The 25,803-nt window shown below is 36.2% G+C and overlaps 1 protein-coding gene across 4 annotated transcripts in view; it reads left to right on the top strand.

The window, feature by feature from the left end:
- PKD2L2 (polycystin 2 like 2, transient receptor potential cation channel) overlaps positions 1 to 25,803 on the top strand; it is a 38,128-nt gene that overhangs the window by 3,065 nt on the left and 9,260 nt on the right. For 2 of the 4 annotated variants that reach the window (XM_024752274.1, XM_024752273.1), the window contains exons 4-12: positions 1,412 to 1,668; positions 4,208 to 4,429; positions 11,962 to 12,190; positions 13,543 to 13,713; positions 14,031 to 14,212; positions 20,212 to 20,332; positions 21,375 to 21,476; positions 22,940 to 23,004; positions 23,618 to 23,672. In XM_024752274.1, the coding sequence (XP_024608042.1) occupies positions 1,412 to 1,668; positions 4,208 to 4,429; positions 11,962 to 12,190; positions 13,543 to 13,713; positions 14,031 to 14,212; positions 20,212 to 20,332; positions 21,375 to 21,476; positions 22,940 to 23,004; positions 23,618 to 23,672 (1,404 nt within the window). The remainder of the gene's footprint in view (positions 1 to 1,411; positions 1,669 to 4,207; positions 4,430 to 11,961; positions 12,191 to 13,542; positions 13,714 to 14,030; positions 14,213 to 20,211; positions 20,333 to 21,374; positions 21,477 to 22,939; positions 23,005 to 23,617; positions 23,673 to 25,803) is intronic. The other 2 variants (XM_024752276.1, XM_024752277.1) reach the window with 2 other exon arrangements.

Raw genomic sequence — 25,803 nt, forward strand, 5'->3', positions numbered from 1 at the left:
GAGGCTACAACAGTGAGAGGCCGCGTACCGCAAAAAAAAAAAAAAAAAAAAAAAAAATTCCTTAAATTGCCCATAAATTAAAATATATGTGATTTTGGTATACAGGCCTATACTCTTGTGTGTGTGTTACAGTAATGTACAGTATATAATAAAGAGTACATTTACAAAATATAATTTTATAGTGTTTTTAATTGCATAAGAGTATCATTCCTTTAGCATTAGAACAGACTTGTTTTTTCTGTTACACTTAACTTAGCAAGATGTTCACATTATGAGGAAAGAACAATTAAGGGAACAGCAGTTTCAGGTATCCCATGTCACAAACATTGGGACATACAAGGAAGAGGTAGGGAAGGCTTTCCAGAGGTGATCACAATTCAGTTGAGTTGTTTTTTTTTTTTTTTTTTTTTTTTTTTTTTTTTTTAGTTGCGGAGCACAGGCTCCGGACGCGCAGGCTCAGCGGCCATGGCTCACGGGCCCAGCCGCTCCGCGGCATGTAGGGTCTTCCCGGACCGGGGCACGAACCCGTGTCCCCTGCATCGGCAGGCAGACTCTCAACCATTGCGCCACCAGGGAAGCCCTGAGTTTTAAAGGATGAGTAACAGAAGACCATCCTAGGAAGAAAAAACGATATGTACTATAAGTAATTCATCATGTGGAGCTATGTTTGGCATTATAGGCATATAGGAGATGAGGTGGAAAAGACCAAACTATGAATTGAACAGAGGTCTAATCATGAATGCCATGCTAGGAATTTGAAACTTATCAAGGAGACAATGTCATTTCCTGAGAGTGAGAGAAGTGTGAGATAAGGCAAATGATTAGAAGTCATTGGTTTAGGCCAAGTGAAATATGAAAGAATGATAGGAAATTTTCCCTGAGACAAGAAGTGGAGCCCGACTGCTTCTTTTTTACTGTGCTGTCTTGAGGTATGTACGTGGCCAATGGCAAATAAGACAAAGGCAGGAAAGAAAAAAATGAACCCTAGGCTTAGGATCTCTTAGAAGGAGCACATAGTGACAGAGACAGAAGCAGTCACCACCGCCAGAGTTGGAGAGGAAAGAGGGGACACAGATAACTTTGAGGTGAAGTCATGAGTTGTGGCTATGACCAGTCCTGATATTCATGTATTGTGGGAGAGTTTTCAGTATACCCCTCGGAGAAGGAGGGTTATGGAACTAAATGAGTTAATACCCGTAAAGTGCTTAGAGCAGTACACAGTAAGTACTCAGGAAATGTTAACCATTTTCGTTATCATCATCAACATCATCATTTACCATTACCATTATTAATGGTGGCTTGGCTAAAATCACTGATTTTTATATTCTTATGGATAACATTATGAATGTAGATTCTGTTATACACTTGACATGAAATATTATTCCCATAACATTTATTTTTCTATATGAAGTTTATGGAAGGACCCCTTTTGGAAGGCCTGTACTGGGACTCATGGTACAATAACAAGAATTTGTATGACTTAAAGAACAGCAGTCGCATCTACTATGAGAACATACTCTTAGGAGTCCCCAGAGTCCGTCAACTAAAAGTCCGCAACAACACGTGCAAGGTCCATTCATCCTTTCAGTCCTTGATGAATGAATGTTATGACAAATACACGTCTGAAAATGAAGATCTGTCTGATTTTGGCCTTAAATATGATACTGAGTAAGTAGTATAAAATTACATGTAACTTTTTCTAGCAGTTACCATTGTATCTTCAAACAATTGTGAAAACATATTTATTTTCCAAATAATACCAACAGGGGCCTGGCAGGTAAGGAGACTGTTTCAGTAATAGTATCAAAGGAAGACTCCGAGATGCAATGTTTAGAAAAGGAAGAGTAAACCTGGTTTTTTTTTTTGTTTTTTTTTTTTGCGGTACGCGGGCCTCTCACTGTTGTGGCCTCTCCCGTTGCGGAGCACAGGCTCGGGACGCGCAGGCTCAGTGGCCATGGGTCACGGGCCCAGCCGCTCCGCGGCATGTGGGATCTTCCCGGACCGGGGCACAAACCTGTGTCCCCTACATCGGCAGGCAGACTCTCAACTACTGCACCACCAGGGAAGTCCACAACCTGTTATTTTTTTTGTTTACCAAAGGATGTGAAGTGTTTTTTTTCCAACTGTGGTAAATGAAGTGCTAAGTCATATTGGGCACAGGGCAAAGCGCCCATTTTTGCTTTTACAAAACTCAATCAGCTTTTCTGGCTCTGGCAAGATGCCCTCAAACACATTCCAAATGCTTCTTGGGATCCCTAGGGAGTGTCTTTGGCGTACTCTGTTGCTTTCTTACTCTGGCTTACTTCAGTGATATCTTCTATTGTTGCCAATGTTGGAAAGGGGCAGTTATATTTTACAGACACTGCATCTGATGATACCCGCCAAAGATCTTATGGCCTTTATTCTCCAAAGTGGCTGAGGCTAATGCTAGTATAGACTCACGTCTACACTTTATATTGAAAATGTAAAAGCCCAAAGCCACTGACACTACCTCCCCTTAACACAGAAGCTGCTGGTATCATTGCTTTTAAGGTCATATGAAAATCATAGAGGCAAAAAATATATCTTTTTTAAAATTTGATATTTATCAGTGATGAAATATTTACAAAGTCCACCCTTTCCTACTCATAATTCCCACTCCAGAAGCAGCCACTTTTAGTTGTTTCTTCTTGTATATACTTCCTATTTCTGAATAATATGCTTATACTATTACTTGATTTTATAGTTTTATATATCTATTGTCTCTGTCATGGAAAGTGTCTGTCATATATCCCTCTTATGCCACTCCCTCCACATACACACTTCCTGTTCCTCTTAGCCTGTAGTTATACTGTAATTTTTGTTAATCATTAGTCGATGTTTACTTTATAAATATGAACAGTGATTACATTTCCTTTCTTGAACAACTACCTCTCTACCCCTAGGATTGATCATTGCTTTGTGGGTTTTGTTGACTTATTTTTTCTTTCTATGAGTTTTGGGTGTTCTTGAGGGCAACAAAGTGATTGTATAATTCTTATAAACCTAATAAATTCATAAGTATGGTGACACATTCTCTTAAATATTATACTATTATAACAGTACTACACTATTTCCCTTTCATGAAAAATTACAAGATAAGTCAACTATTAATTACACATTTAAATTTGATCTCAAGACTAATCTGTTAAGTATTCTAATATTCCAAATTTTCATAACAACTACAAATAATTTAAATACCAAAATTAACATTATGGATTTAGAATTTTAATATGTGTCATTTCCTGACAAACAAAATAAGAATCAATTTGTGCTTGTTTTTCTTTCTAAAATGTAACGTTCATTAATTAAAACCAGTATAAAAAATTGGAAGTAGGAGAGGGTTGGTGTAATAAATGTTCTTGTTTCAGTTTAACAATCATATGGAAAATGCTCAAACATACAACTATGGAATTTTCATTAAAAATGAGTATTTTATCTTAGTGTTGTCACTTTTCTCTTCTCTGCTGAAAACAAACATGGTGTTACTAACAGAAAAACAAGTTTAAGCAGAGCATCTTTGGATAATTGTTCAGATCTGTTTTAGGAGACTGAATAGGGACTAAAATGAAGAATCAAAGATTTACTTTTTGATATTGCATAACTAAGTTAAAAGTAGAAAGAATGGAAACAAAATTTAGTTATACAGATTTTACTTTGTGTACTTTCATTAAAATAAGATACCTATATAACAATATAGACATTGTAACAAAGTTTTTATTTATTGGGCATTTATAAATGGTATATGATCGTTAAAACACAGACTGTGAAGCATCCTTTTCCCCATACTGAGACAGATATTTCTGAATCAAAACCCTGGATATTTTTGTCCTACTCAAAGACTAGAGATCTCGTCAGATAACAGAGACAACATGTTAAAGAAAAAATCCGTCATTATTTTCTAGATTTCAAGTTCCCTGAAGCAACAGATGGATTAAAAAAATTTTTTTTCTCATAGTATGTAGTCCAGTATGTTGCCCACAATAAGCACTAAACAATGAAACCATATTCAATCTTAATCCTTTTAGCTTAATCCTTAACTCACCATCTTACTTCAAAATTACTATAATACTTATGAACTTAGTACTTTTTTTTTAACTACTACTTTCAACCAAAGGTTAACTTAAATTCTTAGATACTTCTCCGTCAGGCTTTCTCATCTCTCCACTATTCTTTTTATACCTAACAGATGGAAGTACTCTGCTCCTATTATCAACTCCCCTTGGCATTGGGGATTTACTGGTGTTTACCGAAATGGGGGATATATTTTCACTTTATCAAAATCAAAATCTGAAACCCTAGACAAGTTCATTAATCTTCGAATGAACAGCTGGATCACAAGAAGCACTAGAGTTATTTTTATTGATTTTTCATTATACAATGCTAATGTAAATCTGTTTTGCATCATCAGGTGAGTTACTCAAAACCTCTTATTAGTATACTGAATTTAAAAGGCACCCAGAAAAAAAAAAAAGGCACCCAGAGCCCTCATTAAGGTTTCCAGTTTGTGCATGTTTGTACTGAGATTAAAATCATAAGCTCCAAAATAAATATAATGTAATTCTTCCAATAATGATAAAGAAGAAAGAGCAACATCATATTCATTGTTTCAGGATATGTTCCAGAACATGGAGAATTACATACAATAGGTTAGTTTTATATTGCTTAAGCGTATGTAGTCTTATTTATTGCCATTCTGCAGTTGGACATATCTAACATTTAGTCCTAATGATTTCTTCCTTTAAATCAGATCATTCAAATCTGTTGATTTCCTTTCAGAATAAGCTTCTTTATTAAGTTACTCATTTTCGTCTCAAGAATGAACAATTTAAAATTCAAACAATATATAACAGTAGCCAGCATCCTAGAAATGATTACAGCTGATGGTGATTTGCAAAAATAGCCCCAATTCTTCACATCTTTGCCATGTAAATTTGCAGTGACCTGTCACCCAGGGCAGGGTGCACTGCCCCAGAACTTGATACTGGGTTCAACCAGGTGACTTTCTTTGGTCAATGGAATGTCAGCAGATATGATACAAGCAGAAGCTTGAAAAGGGTTTGTAAATTAAAACTTGCCCTCTTGCACTTCTGCTATTGCATGAGAAGGACGTGCCTGGGCTAACCTGTTGGACCCAAGAAAAAGATGACAGACATCCCCTCTCACAAGGAGGAGGACAGAGAACCAACCAAAGAGAAAAAATTATTTCTGTAGGTCTGATTACCTTAGGTAATCTGCCTAACCTGGACCATGCTATTTGGCTTAGGCCTGGGTTCTAGAATCAAACACTGTCAAAGCAAATAGGATTACTGTGATTGAATCTGCCTGGGGATTGAATTGGCTTCTGCAAAGGGATCTGAGAATGGGTGAATGCCTGATACAATTAGGGTTCTGTTAGAAAGGAGGAATGGGATAATGAACGCTAGACAGGCAAACAATAGTGTCCACTAAGTCTCAGTGAGCCACTTTTTTCTCATGAGTCTTATATTTTTACTCTGGAATATGGAATTGGCATTTACTCTGATAGGGAAATTTTTCCCCTGTGCAACAGTGATGGTGAAACATAATCATGGCCTTTAAAATTTGTAAAAATGAAAACAAATGAATTACCATCAGCAGCCAATGGACATTTTACCTTTTATGTTATAGTATTTTCTTTCAGGGAATCAACTTCTTACCAACATTTCCACCCTTCCCGATAGTCCTGGTAGGGATAAAGTGAAGAATACGAATCACTTCTATGTCCTAAGTAAGAATAGAAACAGTGGGGTAATTGGCTTAAAGTCGTATGAAGAACTCCTTGTAATACTAGATTAAGTCCATACTTTCTGTCTCTAGGTTTTGTGCTTATTCTATGTTACCTTTAATTTTTTTGCATATTTATTTATTTATTTGTCTCTGCTGGGTCTTAGTTGTGGCATGCAGACTCCTTAGTTGCAGCATGCATGTGGGATCTAGTTTTCCCACCAGGGATCGAACCCAGGCCCCCTGCATTGGGAGCACAGAGTCTTACCCACTGGACCACAAGGGAAGTCCCATCTATGTTACCTTTTAAAATGTTATTTCTTAGAAACTTTAGCAGATTTTGAAACTTTTAACTGGTAGTATATCTAATCAGTAGTTGTATGGGAGCATATTCCTTACACTAAGACTTTATCCACTTATTTTCCCTTTGTACACATATCTGGCAAACTAAACTGAATACTCATCATTTTTTGCTTTTTGTTTACTAGTCTACACTTCAGATCAAAATACTGAGTTTCTTTCACTTCACTCACTTACCCAACATTGCGCACATACTATACACAAGGTGTAAAAACAAATTCCTGTTTTCTATTTGTTAACTGGTTGTTTTGTTCTTGGTTTTGGTGGTTTTTTGCTTTTGGGGCCACACCTTATTCCAGTACCAATAAGATTTGCTAATATCTTTAGGTAGGAATAATTACATCATGGCATTGTGATAGAGATGCTGGCTCCTTAAATTACTGTCAATTCTTAATTATCTGCAGTTGTGGAGAACACTAGAAATACAGTGAACTGCCTCAAAATCTTTTTATATTTAGTATTGGAATTAATTTTTATATTTCTATTTGCATATAGATCTTTGTATCCAACATCCAGTGCCTAAAGTTAAACAGAAAACATTTGCTTTAGTAAAATATGTTATCTTGACATTTAGAAGCAAGAAGTATCTCTGATAAGCTAAAGGGGGAGAGTGTATTTCCCTCCTCTGAAATATTAAGAAATTATGTATTTTGTGGGGGGAGTCCTGACTAATAACAGTAACTAACAGTATAGCATGTTCTTGAACATCATCTTCTTCTCCTGTAGGGATAAATTAGTATCCCAGTTATGAATGAGCAATCAAAACACAGAGTAAAATGAATGTCTAGCTAAAAATCACATCTTTCTTTCTCATTTACATTGGTCTTTGACCACTGGGAATTTTCAGAGTACCAAAAAAAAGTGGAGCATTAAAAAAGAAGTAATGGAGGAAGTGACGTCATGCCAAGGGCACTGGCTCCCAGAGGCGCAGGCAGGAGGTGGGGGGCTAGGGCTCTTTGGCACCTAGGTTGAAACTAGTTTTGTGTGCCTGAGGTCTCAGCTGGGAGACTTGAAGACTGGGTCTGTGATCATCTGAAGGCTCATCCACTCACAAGTTGAGTGGTTGATGCTGATGGGTGCTGAGGAACTCCACGTGATATTTTCACATGGACTAGTTTGCACTTCCAAAGAGCATGGTAGATGAATTTGAAAGGGTGAAGACTAGAAGTAGATTTGCAATATTTTCCTTTGGCAGAACAGAATTCCATTAGAGCAACTTTCATTGTTAGAGGAGAGAGAGAGAAGCCTCATTTGTTGACGTCACTTGGTTCATGAAGCCTTTACCTAGAAGTGAAGCTGCTGAACAAACCTTGAGAAGAATCATCTCCTGCTTCAATCTGCTGCTGGATAGGAACTAATCAGAGAGACAGAGAGGCAGAAGACGGAGAGGACGGCGTCCAAGGCTTTCGTGATCACAAATCTCACCTCCACTCCAACTCCCTTTATACTTTTCTTGCAAAAATAATAATATAAATAAGGAGGTGGTGGGGTTTCCAAAAACAAAAATCATAACCTTCAACCATCTGGGGAAGGCAAAAATCCCATCCACCTCAACTCGCAGTTTGAAAGTAAAGTTGTACCGCACACAATCAGGATGTTACTTAAGAGTGCTCTTAAAAGAACATATGGGGCTTCCCTGGTGGCGCAGTGGTTGAGAGTCCACCTGCCGATGCAGGGGACACAGGCTCGTGCAATCCACCAGAACACAGACACCAGTCCCCTCCACCAGGAAGCCTATACAACACACTGAAATAACCTTAGCCACTGGGAGCAGACACCAAAAACAACGGAACTACGAACTTGCAGCCTGCGAAAAGGAGACCCCAAACACAGTAAGTTAAGCAAAATGAGAAGACAGAGAAACACACAGCATATGAAGGAGCAAGGCAAAACCCCACCAGACCAAACAAAGGAAGAGGAAATAGGCAGTCTACCTGAAAAAGAATTCAGAGTAATGATACAAAAGATGATCCAAAATCTTGGAAATAGAATGGAGAACATACAAGAAATGTTTAACAAGGAACTAGAAGAACTAAAGAGCAGACAAACAATGATGAACAACACAATAAATGAAATTTAAAATTCTCCAGAAGGAATGAATAGCAGAATGAGGCAGAATGCATAAGTGACCTGGAAGATAAAATAGTGGAAATAACTACTGCGGAGCAGAATAAAGAAAAAAGAATGAAAAGAATTGAGGACAGTCTCAAAGACCTCTGGGACAACATTAAATGCAACAACATTCAAATTATAGGGGCCCCAGAAGAAGAAGAGAAAAACAAGGAACTGAGAAAATATTTGAAGAGATTATAGTTGAAAACTTTCCTAATAAGGGAAGGGAAATTGTCAATCAGGTCCAGGAAGTGGAGAGAGTCCCATACAGGATAAATCCAAGGAGAAACACGCCAAGACACATATTAATCAAACTATCAAAAATTAAATACAAAGAAAAAATATTAAAAGCAGCAAGGGAAAAATAACATACTAGGGAATCCCCATAAGGTTCACAGCTGATCTTTCAGCAGAAACTCTGCAAGCCAGAAGGGACTGACATGACATATTTAAAGTGATGAAAGGGAAAAACCTACAATCAAGATTACTCTACCCAGCAAGGATCTCATTCAGATTCAATAGAGAAATTAAAACTTTTACAGACAAGCAAAAACTAAGAGAATTCAGCACCACCAAACCAGCTTTACAACAAATGCTAAAGGAACTTCTCTAGGCAGGAAACACAAGAGAAGGAAAAGACCTACAGTAAGAAAGCAAAACAATTAAGAAAATGGTAATAGGAACATACATATCGATAACTACCTTAAATGTAAACGGATTAAATGCTCCACCAAAAGAAATAGAGTGGCTGAATGGATACAAAAACAAGACCCATATATATGCTGTCTACAAGAGACCCACATCAGACCTAGAGACACATACAGACTGAAAGTGAGGGGAGGGAAAAAGATATTCCATGAAAATGGAAATCAAAAGAAAGCTGAAGTAGCAATTCTCATATCAGACAAAATAGACTTTAAAATAAAGACTATTACAAGAGACAAAGAAGGACACTACATAATGATCAAGGGATCAATCCAAGAAGAAGATGTAATAATTGTAAATCTTTATGCACCCAACATAGGAGCATGTCAATACATAACGCAAATGATAACAGCCATAAAAGGGGAAATTGACAGTAACACAATCATAGTAGGGGACTTTAACAACCCACTTTCACCAATGGACAGATCACCCAAAGTGAAAATAAATAAGGAAGCACAAGCTTTGAATGATACATTAAACAAGACGGACTTAATTGATATTTATACAACATTCCATCCAAAAACAACAGGATACACTTTCTTCTCAAGTGCTCATGGAACATTCTCTAGGATAGAGAATTTGGGGCACAAATCAAGCCTTGGTAAATTTAAGAAAATTGAAAGCATATCAAGTATATTTTCGGACCACAACGCTATGAGAGTAGATATCAATTACAGAAAAAAATCTGAAAGAAATACAAACACATGGAGGATAAACAATACACTACTTAATAGCCAAGAGATCACTGAAGAAATCAAACAGGAAATTAAAAAATACCTAGATACAAATGACAGTGAAAATACGACAACCCAAAACCTATGGAATGCAGCAAAAGCAGTTCTAAGAGGGAAGTTTATAGCAATACAATCCTACCTCAAGAAACAAGAAACATCTCAAATAAACAACCTAACCTTACACCTAAAGCAATTAGAGAAAGAAGAACAACAAAAAAAACCCCAAAGTTAGCAGAGGAAAGAAATCATAAAGATCAGATCAGAAATAAATGAAAAAGAAATGAAGGGAACAATAGCAAAGATCAATAAAACTAAAAGTTGGTTCTTTGAGAAGATAAACAAAATTGATAAACCATTAGACACACTCATCAAGAAAAAAAGGGAGAAGACTCAAATCAACAGAATTAGAAATGAAAAAGAAGAAGTAGCAACTGACACTGCAGAAATACAAAGGATCATGAGAGATTACTACAAGCAACTAAATGCCAATAAAATGGATAACCTGAAAGAAATGGACAAATTTTAGAAAAGCACAACCTCCAAGACTGAACCAGGAAGAAACAGGAAATATAAACAGACCATTCACAAGCACTGAAATTGAGACTGTGATTAAAAATCTTCCAACAAACAAAAGCCCAGGACCAGAATGATTTACAGGCGAATTCTATCAAACACATAGAGAAGAGCTAACACCTATCTTTCTCACACTCTTCCAAAATATAGCAGAGAGAGGAAGACTCCCAAACTCATTCTACGAGGCCACCATCACCCTAATACCAAAACCAGACAAAGATGTCACAAAGAAAGAAAACTACAGGACAATATCACTGATGAACATACATGCAAAACTCCTCAACAAAATACTAGCAAACAGAATCCAACAGCACATTAAAGGATCATACACCATGATCAAGTGCAGTTTATCCCAGGAATGCAAGGATTCTGCAATATATGCAAATCAATCAATGTGATACACCGTATTAACAAATTGAAGGAGAAAAACCATATGATCATCTCAATAGATGCAGAAAAAGCTTTCAACGAAATCAACACCCATTTACGATAAAAACCCTCCAGAAAGTAGGCATAGAGGGAACTTTCCTCAACATAATAAAGGCCATATATGACAAACCCAAAGCCAACATTGTCCTCAATGGTGAAAAACTGAAACCATTTCCTCTAAGATCAGGAAGAAGACAAGGTTGTCCACTCTCACCACTATTATTCAACATAGTTTTGGAAGTTTTAGCGATAGCACTCAGAGAAAAAAAACAAATAAAAGGAATCCAAAACAGAAAAGAAGAAGTAAAGCTGTCACTGTTTGTAGATGACATGATACTATACATAGAGAATCCTAAAGATGGTACTAGAAAACTACTAGAGCTAATCAATGAATTTGGTAAAGTAGCAGGATACAAAATTAATGCACAGAAATCTCTTGCATTTCTATACACTAATGATGAAAAATCTGAAAGAGAAATTAAGGAAACACTCCCATTTACCATTGTAACAAAAAGAATAAAATACCAGGAATAAATCTACCTAAGGAGACAAAAGACCTGTATGCAGAAAACTATAAGACACTGATGAAAGAAATTAAAGATGATACAAATAGATGGAGAGATATACCATGTTCTTGGATTGGAAGAATCAACACTGTGAAAATCACTGTACTACCCAAAGCAATCTACAGACTCAATGCAATCCCTATCAAACTACCACTGGCATTTTCACAGAACTAGAACAAAAAATTTCACAATTTGTATGGATACAAAAAAAAATTGTTCTGAAGAACCTAGGGTCAGGACAGGAATAAGGACGCAGACGTAGAGAATGGACTTGAGGACACAGGGAGGGGGAAGGGTAAGCTGGGACGAAGTGAGAGAGGGGCATGGACATATATACACTACCAAATGTAAAATAGCTAGTGGGAAGCAGCTGCATCGCACAGGGAGTTCAAAGCGGTGCTTTGTGACCACCTAGAGGGGTGGTTTAGGGAGGGTGGGAGGGAGACGCCAGAACGAGGGGAATTGGGGATATATGTATATGTATAGCTGATTCACTTTGTTATACAGCAGAAACTAACACAACATTGTAAAGCAATTACACTCCAGTAAAGATGTTAAAAAAAATAGTAATGAATTGAGCCCATAACCCTGAGAAAACATATTTTGTACAAAATAAGTGATTAAAGTACACAATATCACTGACTAGAAATATCAATCACGTTAGGTACTGAAATATAAATCCTTGAAATGCAGTGACTTTCACAAACCTCATTTTACAGATTGGTGGCAGAATTCCCTGCAACTGGAGGAATACTTACTTCATGGCAGTTTTACTCTGTGAAGCTCCTTAGATATGTTAGCTACTATGATTATTTTATTGCTTCCTGTGAAATCACATTTTGTATTTTTCTTATTGTCTTCACAACACAAGAAGTCCTAAAAATAAAAGAATTTAAATCTGCCTATTTCAAAAGTAGTTGGAACTGGCTAGAATTACTACTTTTGGTGGTAAGTATATATTCACAGATATGGTTGAAGGGAATCACATCTGAACCCACCAGTGAGAGAGGTTTAAAAAGCACCTCCCTCATCCAGGACTTATTTTAAAAGCTTTAAGTATCAATAATAAAATGAACTGTCATAATACATACTAATGGTGTGCCTCCAAAAGGGAGAAATCTACTTTTTTCTCTCTGATTTGGTCCTTGGCAGGACTAGCATAAATCTAGAGGAATAAGTGATTCCATACGTATTATGATTTAGTGGGCACAGTAGGTCTCCCTACTCCCACTCAAAAAAATGTATTCCTCTCAGGGCCTCATATTGAAAATAATGATTCTTTTGGGGCAAGGTCCTTTAAAATGTACTCTTGTATGTTGCCTAAATCTGCTTTCCTCTTTACACTGAATTTTTAAATAGGCAAGACAAGCCTAGGCAGAATACTGAAGGGGGGATAAGGTTTGAGCAGCCAGAGCGTAGCTTGTAGGCACAGAGGATGCCACCAGGATTGGGGAAATAATCCTTGAAGAAACTCCAAAGACTGCCAGTTGTTATCACTGGAAAATACTAAAATAAACATAGAGGTGTGGGTAGGGTGGAACAAATCGTAAGAGCTTGGTCTTAGGAACAATGAACAAATATTCTGGCTTATACAACCTGATCTTTCACTCTCATTGGCCCTTAGTTATAGCCAATCCAGTATGTGTGTGTATATATATATATATATATATATATATTTGTTTCTCAAAACCAAATTGAAAGTTTCTCAGAGTCAGAAAGTGTGCCATCTACCTCTCTGGTAACCACAATAATGCTTAACATAGGGTATAGCATTAAATGTTTAACTGAGTATTTTAGGGAAGAGAAATCAAAGGAAAATTTTCATGACAGTTAGAAAACTCTGATACCTAAAATAATCTGGTTCCAAAATCCTCTTCTAAAAGAGTTGTTAAGAAGCTCTCTAAAGGGGTTTATTTTTTTGGAGCTGTAAAAAATTTTTTCTTGGAGTGTTACATAGTGAAAAATATTAAACTCTTAGGTATCATGTAGTTATATGGAGCAGAAACTCTTACAGTCTAGTCAGAATTATATAATCATTTTATACATTTGCGTTTTATGACTCAAAGAAACAAAAAGTCATAGATTAGGACAGCCAGGCAGTCAGTATTTTGCTACTTTTATGATAATTATGCTACCTTAAACTTCTATAAATTGAGGCCTACTTTCATTTATGTAAAAACCTGTCTTATCTCTCCCTCCCTTTTTGTTGAATTTTGATGAAATTTTTCATGTGTTTATTCATAAGCTGCAGGAGATTTAGATGTAATCTCTAATTTAACCCTTCTTATTTTCCCATTTAGTTGTGTTTTGTGGCCGTTTTCCTCAACTCATACTGTAATATACAAACTTTTCTCTTGCTTGGACAACTGTTAAAAAGTACTGAAAAATATTCAGACTTCTATTTCCTTGCACACTGGCACATTTATTACAACAATATAATTGCCATAACCATCTTCTTTGCATGGATAAAGGTATTTATATTTTATCAGATATAACAGATTAGATATATTTTATTAGATAATAAAATGGGAACTTAAACTACAAAGTTATGAAAAAACAAAAGGATATTCTTACCTATACAGTAATTTTTTTATACAGTAAATTTTAAAGTAGTTTGGCTTTGTAATGATGGCCAGCGAATCCTCAAACACCCCAACTGTCATGAAGCATCTTTTTTTTTTTATGAAGCATCTCTTTTAATTTCAAGCAGATTCTTCTGAAATTAATTTACTCTAATCATTATAATTTTTAATATTCTCCTATTTCAATTAACTTTGTTCTTTTTCAGATATTCAAATTCATAAGCTTTAATAAGACAATGTCTCGGCTGTCATCAACCTTGTCCCGCTGTATCAAAGACATAGTAGGATTTGCCATCATGTTTTTTATAATATTCTTTGCTTACGCTCAGTTAGGATTTCTTGTTTTTGGATCACAAGTTGACGACTTTTCCACTTTTCAAAATTCCATGTAAGCTCTTAGCATAAATGTAATTTATGCAGTTTTATCCAGTTTATAACAAAAAAATCATGAAAAGGCCTATAAATACTGACATAAGCTTTAATAAATTAAAAAATGGTTTGATATTTTCACTGATGGCTAAATATCTGTCACACTCAAAGTACAGTTAGGCATTGAAAGATCCAAATGGATGGTGTTATCCACTTTTCAAGTGTTACCAGGTCAAGCTAGAAAAATATTTTTTTACTTTTCAATAGAAGTGAAAATTTTATCTAAGATAAAAGAAACTGGCTCCATGTCTCTGTAGTATTTATTCTCTGGGCAAAAGAAATCTTAAGTGTTTTCTTTAGAGGGCTCTACCTTTAGAATCCTTTTATTGATATTGACCTGATTATCCTTTGCTGATCTGGCAAAGCTGAATTTTAAAAATAGCTTTATACACGTAAAACAATCAGCAGATAACTAACTTATAGAACTGATTAGGTAGAATCCCTAGAAAAATATTGTCTTTAAAAGTGAATAATTTTAATAAATTTACTTTCGTTTTTGAGTAGGTAAAACAAGTTCTGTCTGTGTAAAAAAATTATGATAGTCTAAAATATCAGTTCTCAAAATGTGTCCTGTGCAATCTAGACCAAGAAAGACCGTCTGGGGGAAATGGCTTCACTTTGCCTCACTCTTGGAAATTCGTAGTGCATGGTAACATATGGCTCTGAGAAAAACTGCAATAACTTTCCCTTTAGTTAAGAATTCCTCAAACTTGTCCATGGCCCTTTTACTCAATTTGGGGTAAATTCTGGTCTGAAAAATTTCTTAGGTTGCCCTCTTTTCATCATCCACACGTAAATACTGTATTATCTAAGTACCAATTAATTGCATGGAATTTAATAATATTTTTCTGAATAACCCTTTACTAAATTAGTAGTGGAAAGAGTGGACTAGCAACCAAGAGGATATAATTCTACTTTCCAGTTCTGCCACTAGCTATTTAACTTTTCTAGACCTTAATTTCTTTATCTGTAAATGAAGGGGCTGGACTAAATCACTCCCAAAGGTCCTTTCCAACTTCAAATGACCTATAATTTGAAGTCTGATTACCTTATCGAGAGTGAATAATGTTTGCAGTTCCAACAACTTCTTGGTCCTTTCCTAGGATCTTAATTCAAGTGTTAATAATAAAACTAAGTAGTATTGGACATTAAATATAAATGTAGTAGTTTACAGAACCTTGGAAATTTGTGTTACTTTGTATAATGGGAGGAAAGAAAGTATAAGGCACAAAGTAAACAGATAGAAAATTTTGAAATGGATTAATGAGGGGGCTTCTGCTTTTGGTAATGATGTGCTAGGTTATTCAAATCAACCTCTTCACAATTTAAAAAGCTGGATGAAATATAGGAAACATTTAAGAACTAACAAAAAATTGAGTGGCCAAAATCAGAAAGCAAGAACCCGGAAAAGTACACTCAGCATCCGAAGCTACTTCTGCCCTGAAGGCTTTTTTTTTAAAACTGATAAAAATTTTAAATTGTGTATAAAACATAAAATTTACCATCTTAACCATGTCTTTTTTTTAACCGTTTCTAACTGTACAGTGAAGTACATTCATATTGTTTAATCATCACCATCATTCATCTCCAGAAATCTTTTTATCTTGCAAAACTGAAACTCTATACTCATTAAACAGGAACTCTCCATTTCCCTCCCTACCCCTGTCCCTGGCAACCATCATCCTACTTTTTGTCTCTATGATTTTGATTACTCAAGATACATAGTGGAATCATACAGTATTTGTCCTTTTGTGACTGATTTATTCCACTTAGCATAATGTCTTCAAGATTCAACAATGTTGTAGGATATGTCAGAATTTCCTTTTTGAAGCTGAATAATATTCCATTGTATGTACATACCACATTTTGTTTATCCATTAATCTCTCAATGACACTTGGGTTGCTTCCACGTTTTAGCTATTATGAATAATGCTATGAGAACATGGTGTACAAATCTCTTTGAGATCCTACTTTGAATTCTTTTGGGTACATACCCAGAAGTAGAATTGCAGGATCATATGGTAATTGCATTTTGAATTTTTGAGGAACTGCTATACTGTTTTCCACAGTGGCTATTCCATTTTACCTTTCCACTAACGGTGCATGTTTCAATTTCTCCACATCCGTGTCAAAAATTGTTATTTTCTGGGTTTTTTTTTGATAGTAGCCATCCTAATGGATGTGAGGTGATATCTCATTGTGTTTTTGATTTGCATCTCCCTACTGATTAGCAATCTTGAGCATCTTTTCATGTGCTTATGCATATGTTGGTTCACTTGATGGTATCCCACAGGTCCCTTAGGCTCTGTTCACTTTTCTTGAAACGTTTTTCTTTCTGCTCCTCAGACTCAATAATTTCAATTGCCCTATCTTCAAGTTCACTGATTTTTTTTCTTCCGCCTATTCAAATCTACCTTTGAATCTCTCTAATGAATTTTCATTTCAGTTATTGTACTTTGCAGCTCTAGAATTTTTTTGGTTTCTTTTTAGGTTTTCTATCTTTTTATTGCTTTTCCATTTTGTTCATACATAGTTTTCTTGACTTACTTCATGTCTTCTTTTAGTTCTTTGAGGATCAGCCTGAGGTGTAAACTTAAGGTCTTCTCAGGTCTTTTCTGAGCCTGTGCCATTCCTTGGGCATGCATGGTGACTGTCTAATTTCCTCATATATGCAGTTGTTTTTTTTTTTTTAATGTCCTAGTCTTTTTTTTTTTTTTTTTTTGGCTGTGTTGGTTCTTTGTTGCTGCGCATGGGCTCTCTCTAGTTGCGGTGAGCGGGGGCTACTCTTCCTTGTGGTGCATGGGCTTCTCATTGTGGTGGCTTCTCTTGTGGAGTACGGGCTCTAGGCATGCGGGCTTCAGTAGTTGTGGCTCACAGGCTCCAGAGTGCAGGCTCAGTAGTTGTGGTGCACGGGCTTAGTTGCTCCGTGGCATGTGGGATCTTCCTGGACCAGGGCACAAACCCGTGTCCCCTGCATTGGCAGGCGGATTCTTAACCACTACGCCACCAGGGAAGCCCCATGAATGTCCTAGTCTTTAATATCTGGCTCCCAAAGGGGAAAAAGAGAAAAATGAAGGAGGGAAGAGCATTGGGCCTCTCAATCCCAAGGACATTGCTTCAGCTGGAGAGGGAGGGGCTTGCAACAATGCAGGGAGATGCCTGCCTCTGTGATCAGAAGCAGCAATCAGCAATCAGAACACAGACCCTGGTGTCTGGACAACAGGGTCCTTCTTGTCCACCCTGGCTCCCACAAGCTGTGTACAAGCTGCTCTAGAAATACATGCAGGGCTACCTGCCATGGGCTGGGGGGTAGGAGATGGGTAGCTGCTGCCAAACTAAAAGTTTAAATTGACCCAAACTGCCCAATCCTTTCCTGGAAGTTGTAAGCCTTCAACAGACTCCAGAGTTCCAAAATAGTTTCATCAGAAAGATTATGCCACAGTGATTGTTGTCTAGGTGGTGAGACAGATTCCTAGTGCTTCTTAATCCATCTTCCCCAAAACCTCCACCATGAAGGCATTTTTGTTGATCCAGAAGAAACAGTTGAGAAATTGTGTTTCTAGTTACCTCTCAAGGAGAAGACAGAAGACAAACCCAAGGCCTGTGTGTGTGTGCTGGGGAGTGGGGTTGGGGGAGAGGAGGAGTGTCTATGTCTCCACACATAAAGCAGGGAGCCTGAAGTGCTACAGCCTCAAGTTAAAAGTAAATCCCTCCGTGACTTGACTTGAAGTCTGGGTTTAGTCACCTAGGTATCCAGAGAACCTCATGTCTTGAATTTGGATTAAGATGGTCCCAGGCTGGAATGCCCATATGCACCTGCAGACCCACACACAAAAATACCTCTCTGGAGAAATATATTTCATCCTAAGCCCTTCCTTCAAGTATAATTTACTGCTCATGGTCAAAGATAACTTGGTACATAAGGAGGAAAAATTCATAAGCAAGAACCAGCAGATACAACAGACAACAGAAACAGACTCAAAGACTTCAAATATTGGAATAATCAATAAATACTATATTTAGAGAAATAAAACACAAGTCAGAAAATATCTTTAGAGAGAGAACAGGATAGTGTAAAAAGTGACATACTTGAAAAAGTATCAAACAGAATTCTAGAACTGAAAATTAAAGCAACTGAGATTAAAAGCCCAGTTGACAGGTTTGATAGCAAATGAGACATAGATGAAGAGAGAATGAGTAAAATGAAAAATAGGTGAGAAAAAATTTTAAAGTGGCACAGAGAGGCAAAATGTTCAGAAAATGACAGAAAGGGTAGAATGAGAAGGCCTAATATATGTTTAACCTGAATTACAGAAGACGACACAGTGGAATAGAGGCAATATTTGGAGAAGGCTTAGGAATACCTACCACCCAGTCATGCCTGCAAGTGAGAGACTGGGAAGTCAGATTAAGCATAAATGGTACATTATTATGAAACCGTCTGTAAGCTATTTTAATTCAACAAGAGAGAACTGCAGAAAGTTAACAGAGGTATCAAGAAGTTAAAAAACAGTGTTTTCATTCAGTATAATCCGTATCCTGAAGAGTCATGGTGTTCCTTTTAGCTTGGGGAGGGGGAGGGGAAAGGCATTTGTAAGTCTCCAGTTCCTATGTGATTATAACCATTCAGAAATTGCTTAGGTTTTCGTTATTCACACTATTTACAGAGCAGAGGTATGTGGACACTTTCTGGAGAGGAGAAATGCTGACTTGAACTTATATAAACGCAACTTAAGGATAAAAAATTAAGTTAAAAACACTAAAACAGAACCTCATATTCTCCTATGCCAGAGAGGAACAAAAATTTTTTTGATTTACTGAGAAACTTTGGTCTCCTAATTCAGCATTTTTCCTTCTATCTTGTGTAGAAGAGCATTAGAATCCAGTATTAGAAGCTGGATAAACACTGTATGTATGATTTAGTCAGGTCTCAGGTACTGAGGATGAAATTCCAGAAAAGTCTGAGTCCTAGGACTCCAAATAGCTGATTTCTTTGAATACATTTTCTTCCTTCATTGTACATAGTCCTATGCTCCCTTCATGTGATTGGCAAAAGCAACAAGGAACAAGAAACATTCTGCCCTTTGACCAATCATGCAAAGTGTCTACATACTATTAAAAACTCCTTCCCAGATCTCCCCTTAAAATAAAGAACTCATATATATATATATATCATATATATATATAATTTATAATATATCCACGGTGTGTATGGCAATACCACTGCAAACTAATGAGAAAACAAAATAAAACTTCAGGTTATGAAATCCTAATTCTACCTCTGCTAATACTATGCTCATTCAAAGCCTCAATTTCTTAATTTTTCTATCTTTAAAGTTAATAAAATGAGGATTTATAGTATTTTCAATGCTATTTCACTTCAAAGCCAAGCTTTTATACTTACTGGAGAAAATAAAATAAACCTCGGGATCATGTTTGAGGATCACTACCAGCACTTGTTTGAGACTTAGCAAGTGACAAATTGTTGCCATTTTTATTTCAGCAGAAGAGATGCAAAAATTAAGCATACCATTGATATTAGAAATTGTAGGGCTCTTGGGTCTATGTACAAGTTGAAAATCATTTATTGGAAAAGGTCAAAGTATTCTAAGTTTTATAAGGGCACAGGAATGGCTAAGGAGGCCACTGTCAAGACAAGCTGGTAAGCAGGCATCTCAAGGTTCAAATCTTGGAGGTGAACATTGGGTTCATATTGATTGAATAAATTGAAGCCCATCATTTCCTAAACTATCTGTTCAGCTATTAAGTCTTGGCTTTCTTTAGGGGAAAATTCTACATCCACTTTTATAGAACTCTGTGCTAACAAAACTAAAGCCAGAGAACATATGCCATATGCAGCTAGGTACTTTCCTAGGCACATTAGTAACCCCCATCTGTTGTCATGTATGTATGAAGAGATATAGTATTTTCTAATGGTTTTCTTTTTTCCCATAAAAGATTCACACAATTTCGTATTGTTCTTGGAGATTTTAATTTTGCTGGTATTCAGCAAGCCAGTCGTACCTTGGGACCCATTTACTTCATTACTTTCATCTTTTCCGTGTTCTTTGTCCTGCTGGTAAGAATGACCATATATGTTCCCCTTTTTTGCTTACATTTTTCAGAATAAAAAATATAATTACCAATTTAGAAGAAATTATAGTATCACTGCTTAGCTGTCAGAACACTTTACATTTATTAAGAATGGCGTAGATTCCTAGTAATCCAGGGGGTCCAAATGTTTTCAAGCTGTCCAATGGAGAATGTGATCACAATAGTTACCATCTTGGTAGTTATTGTGTGCCAAGAGTGTACTAAATCTTTTACACGTATAACTTGAAAGTTCCAGGTCTCTCCAGCCTGGGACATTTCATACCAGTAGGTATGAATTAGGCCATTCATATTCTGCCCATATTGCAACAGCTTTTGGCCCTTATGGATGAAAGCTCACACCCTTGTAATTTTTAGGAGTCCCCAGGACGGGTCTCTCACATGTGCTCAGGACAAATCTATTTGGCCTTCCTAATCAAGGAACCTTGCCTTTCTACTCAAGGCACTGCTACTGTCCTCCATGAAAACATTTTTTTGTCACACACAGCAGTTATCCCCTGATTGTGGGCAACAGTCCTCACAGTGACAGATCTGAGCCACAGTGAAAGGTGGAGAGGTGGGCTGGGAGTAAGAATACCCTCTCCACAGTTCTGTTTGTGTTATCTGGACATTAATATTTGTAAGAGCCCTAGTAAAATTGTGCATTTAAGCAGCTCTATAGAATTTTAAAGAAAAAAAAGAAATACCCTTATGAACATATATTATTCTAAGTTTTCTTCTGATATGTAACATTAATAAATTTATATATATATATAATTAACCAATGTATATGCACTATTTTACATTCTGCTTTTCCCATTTACCATAAACATACTTGCCCATATCCACACACTACACATTTCCCACTCTACTATATTATATATAGTCTGCATAGCCATATCTCTTATTGAGCACATGAGTTACTTTTAAAATTTAAATCTAATTTTACAAATCCCAGCACTTGTCAAAGTCATTAACAACATTTAAACTAAATTTTTATTGAAATACTTCATTTGAATATTTCTCCCCAGAACATGTTCTTGGCAATAATTAATGATACCTATTCTGAAGTGAAAGCTGACTATTCAATAGGCAGAAGGCCAGATTTTGAACTTGGTAAAATGATTAAAAAGGTATGTCAAATTCTTCTAATCAGAATTCTAAGACCAATCTTGTTCAGTTTATACTTTTGTAGTTTGAATAACACCTAAACCCCAAGTGGTAGTGCAGGGAGGACATTTGGGTTTTTTTGTTTTGGTCCACGGTTACTTGTATTTGTATTATTTCAGTACCAGGAGAAATGTTCTCTGGCTTCAAAAATGTGACCAAAATTATTTCAGAGTTCAATGTATCAAAAAGCTACTGAGCACTAAATGCAAAGCACTTACTCTCTTCCCTCCCAAAGTTTTCAATTTAGATGCTGGTAAATTCCTATGAACAATCTGAACTCAGAACTCCTTTTGCCTTACCTTACTCACTTTCTGTAGTGGCAACACTCTCCTCAGTCACCCCTGGCTCAAAACCCTTGAACATTTCCTTTGTCCCTTATAATGGTCTGTTGCCAAGGCTTGTGTGTAAAGTTCACCCCTGTAGTTTTTGCTCACATTTGTGGAACTCAAAGACACTTTGAATTCTAACTGCCACCACTACGTTAGGTACTCAGTACTTTTCACCCGGACTTCTGTATGGTAACATCTTCTTAACTGTTCTAGCCTCCTTCCTGTGCCAGCCCAGTTTTGATCATATCACTTCTCTGCTCAAAATTCTTCAAAGTTTCCCTGGGCTTGTCAAAATAAGTCCAAATTCTTTATTCAAACATTCAAGGGCCTTTTCTAATCTCACAGTCTCAACCTATCTTTATTCACTATCATTGAACTAACTACACGATTTTTACCTTCTATGCCTCCATTCACAGCACTGTATGCCCCAGCTGTTTTGAGCACAGTGCTGTTCACCATGCTTGCTCTCATTGTCTCCTCTGGGCCTCTGCTCATGTCATTCCCTGACTCCCCAGTAATATTCCCTCTGCTCTCTTCGCTGACATTCTGTTCTCCCTGTGAGAGCAATCTTCCTTGTCCTCTCAATACCGACCTCACTGTGAACTGTAGCGGAGTCATGTGTGTACCATCTTGCCCATCTCTGCATACCCACAGCTCTAACCATAGCATTTCACACAGAAAAGGTCCTATAAGCTGTGAGGTTAGTGGGGCTTAAGAACTCTGTCCAAGAACTTATCTGTAAAAGTAAACTATTAATATGTCCCCCAATGAACTTAACTGTGGGTTTTTTCATCTTTTATCTCTTGATTATGATGTTGGTTATGTGCATTAAAGTGTTAATATCATTAATGCAATAAATGTTAATAATATTTTTTAAAGATTTTTTTTTCCAAGTTCAAGTGTGATGCCCTCCAGCTTTTTCACCAGCAGGCAGAAACCATAAGTAGTGACAAGGTGAAAAAAGATAATCATAGTATTTGCCTCTACATTTCTTTAGGGCAGCAGTCCCTAAAGTCAAGCATTCCCTATTTCCTTTACCTTGATCAAAAATTAACAATACAGAATATTATTTTTATGAACTTTTAAATTATGCTCAGAGTTACCACAATGCTCTCGAAAAACTCAAACTAAAGAAACCAGAAACAGATGAAGACAAGAAAAGGTAAGATGAATTTTCTTCAATTTTTAACTTACCATTTTAAAGCTCTGTATTATATTAGAAACTTACAGTGAGAGTAAGGTTTTTTTTTTTTTTGAGAGTAAGGTTTTGATTGCAAAATAACCACCATTCAATGTGCTGATTCTAAATAAACTGTCAAAACATTCAGTAGCACCTCATAATTTCTGAGAGTGTCATGAAACTCTAAGCTAATTTAAAATTAATATAAGGCATGCCATGCCACTCAGAAAAAGGTTTAACACAAAGCTGCACAGGACAGTAAAGTCCCTCTAAAAAAGTAGGAAATGATTTTAGTCTACATTAAGTGCATGCTTTTAGCTATCAAAGTAAAAAATTCTTTAAATATTTAAGAATGTATTTACATTTATTGCATAATTTTAGTGTCAAAATTTGGCAGTGGGACATAATAGAAACATGTTTTTATAGCTAGAGATATGATATAGAGAACCTATTAATGACCACATTTTCCAATTAATTAGTGTTATTAGAAAGAACAGAAATTAAGTCAGATCCTTAATACAGATCTGGTTATATTTTATACTGTCATTTTCCTTTTTACTGTCATATACCTCTGATTTTTATTTTATATTCTCAGTAGGAAAAGCAGAGATTTGGCTGAACAAGCCAGAAGAGAAGGCTTTGATGAAAAAGTAAGATTTTAATTTTCTCGTAAAGAAGTGATAGCTTTATTAGAAAAAGTTCTGATTTAAGAACTGAATGATTTGCTTTTTTCAGAGCAGTAGTTGCCACCTCCAAATTTCTCCCAGAATCTAGATCCTTTCTTATTTAGGACAAATTGTTTGGATTCCAGATGCTCCATCTCTCTTATTGGTGCCCTTAGCCAGATACCCTTGTCCTACAGCTGTACCTTCACTGTGGGATTAGCACACAGGGTTTAGTGAGTATACTCTATTGAGATGATTATATAATTGTTCTCTTGTAATCATTAATGTGCTGAATCACTTAAATGATTTTTCTTATATTTCAAAACTGTAACATATATTCAAATGACTAAACATGTATGTTTAATAAATAATTATGAAACAAACCTCCACATACCACTACCACCCAAGTGAAAAAACAGAACATTGCTCTACTTCTGGATGCTTCCCACCCCCCAATATATTGAGAAAGAGGACAGCAGGGTCAAGAGATTGGAATAAGCAAACAAGTATGTATAATGGAGTGAGGTTTCTCATTATCAGACAATGGAATTGCAAAAATGGAAAGGCTGAAGGTTAAAATGAACCTTGTGGTGTTGGATTAGAATTGCAACTCTGTGTGTGTGTGTGCGCGCGTGCGAATTTATCTTCTAACTCTGTCCACTGAGAAGGCTAGAGTGACATCCTAGTAGCAATGACACAACGAGCGTCCAGATCTTGGTTTCCAAATACCATTCTCCTCTAAAAGGAACCAGGGCTCCTTGGAAATACAGTTAATCCCAGGACTGGAAAGTATAGGTGCTTCATACTGTACTCCATATAGAATGATGGAGATCTGTTAAAAGGACACAAAAGTCAGCTTGAGTGGGGATCCCGCTGGCCAAGTGTGGGATTTTAAGCACTTATTTAAGCACTTAATGAATATTAATTTAAACCCACAGAATAAAATAGGATTCCATGAGTCCACACTGATCTAAACATATACATGAACAAAAGTCTGAGGAAGAATAGAACATTTCCATACCTTTCCACAAAATACTTACTAATTACAAAAAGAAAAAGAATAACATTATGGTGAAAAAGTCTAGAAAACAGAACCTTAATCAGTACTGGAACAAGCTGAAATTATATGCCACCTGACAGGACACTAAGAGAACACAGGATCCCTTCTGTAAAATTTCTGCCGAAGATGCATAACGCAACGAACCATCACACAATAAGAAACTGAGGGACATTCTATGAAATACTGGCCTATAGACTTCAGAAGTTTCAAGGTCATGAAAGTCAAGGTAAAGCTGAGGAACAACACCAGACTGAGATTAAAAGATGGGTAAATACAATGCATAATCATGGACTGGATCTTTTTACAATAAAGGGCATCATTGGGACACTGGTAAATTTGAATGGGGGACTGAGGATTTAGATGGTAATAATCTATCAATATTAATTTTCTGATTATGATGATTATACTGTGCTTATATAAAGGAGAATGTCCTTGTATGCAGGAAATACACACTGAAGTATTCAGGGACAATAAGGCATTCATGTTGGCAACTTCAAATACTTCAGAGGATAAAAACTATTTGTATTGTTCTTATAACTTTTCTGTAAGTTTGAGATTCTTTTAAAAAACAAAACTATAATTCAATAAACCATTTCTGAAATAAAAGACAATGTATATTGAAAGACATACTATGTACCTGGGAAAAATTACCTAAAATGAACATGAGACTTATCCAAGCAAAATTTGGATTTACTTACAAGGAAAAGAGAATTAGGTTAGCATAACACCATTCAACACCATAAATCAACAGAACAACACCTACAATATAGCAAGGAAAGAAAATGTAAGCCAAGGCTTTTTTATATGCAGCAAAGCTGTGTTTCAAGTATAAAGGCTCTAACAGTTTTGAACATGTAAGAACTTGGGGAATACCACTATATTCCTGAGGATTCCATGTGAGGATCATCTTCAGCCAAACAAGAGATGACTGAGAAATTTTAGAAAAAAGAAGGAAGAGAGAAGGTATAAAGTAAAAAAAGCTGACTGATTATTTCATATGTAATAGCTAAAAAGTTGAAGAATTATCATTTAGAGTTAATAGCCCAAAAGAAGAAA

Source organism: Neophocaena asiaeorientalis, unplaced genomic scaffold (genome assembly GCF_003031525.2).
Source record: "Neophocaena asiaeorientalis asiaeorientalis breed wild unplaced genomic scaffold, Neophocaena_asiaeorientalis_V1.1 scaffold204, whole genome shotgun sequence".
Lineage (NCBI taxonomy): Eukaryota > Metazoa > Chordata > Mammalia > Artiodactyla > Phocoenidae > Neophocaena > Neophocaena asiaeorientalis.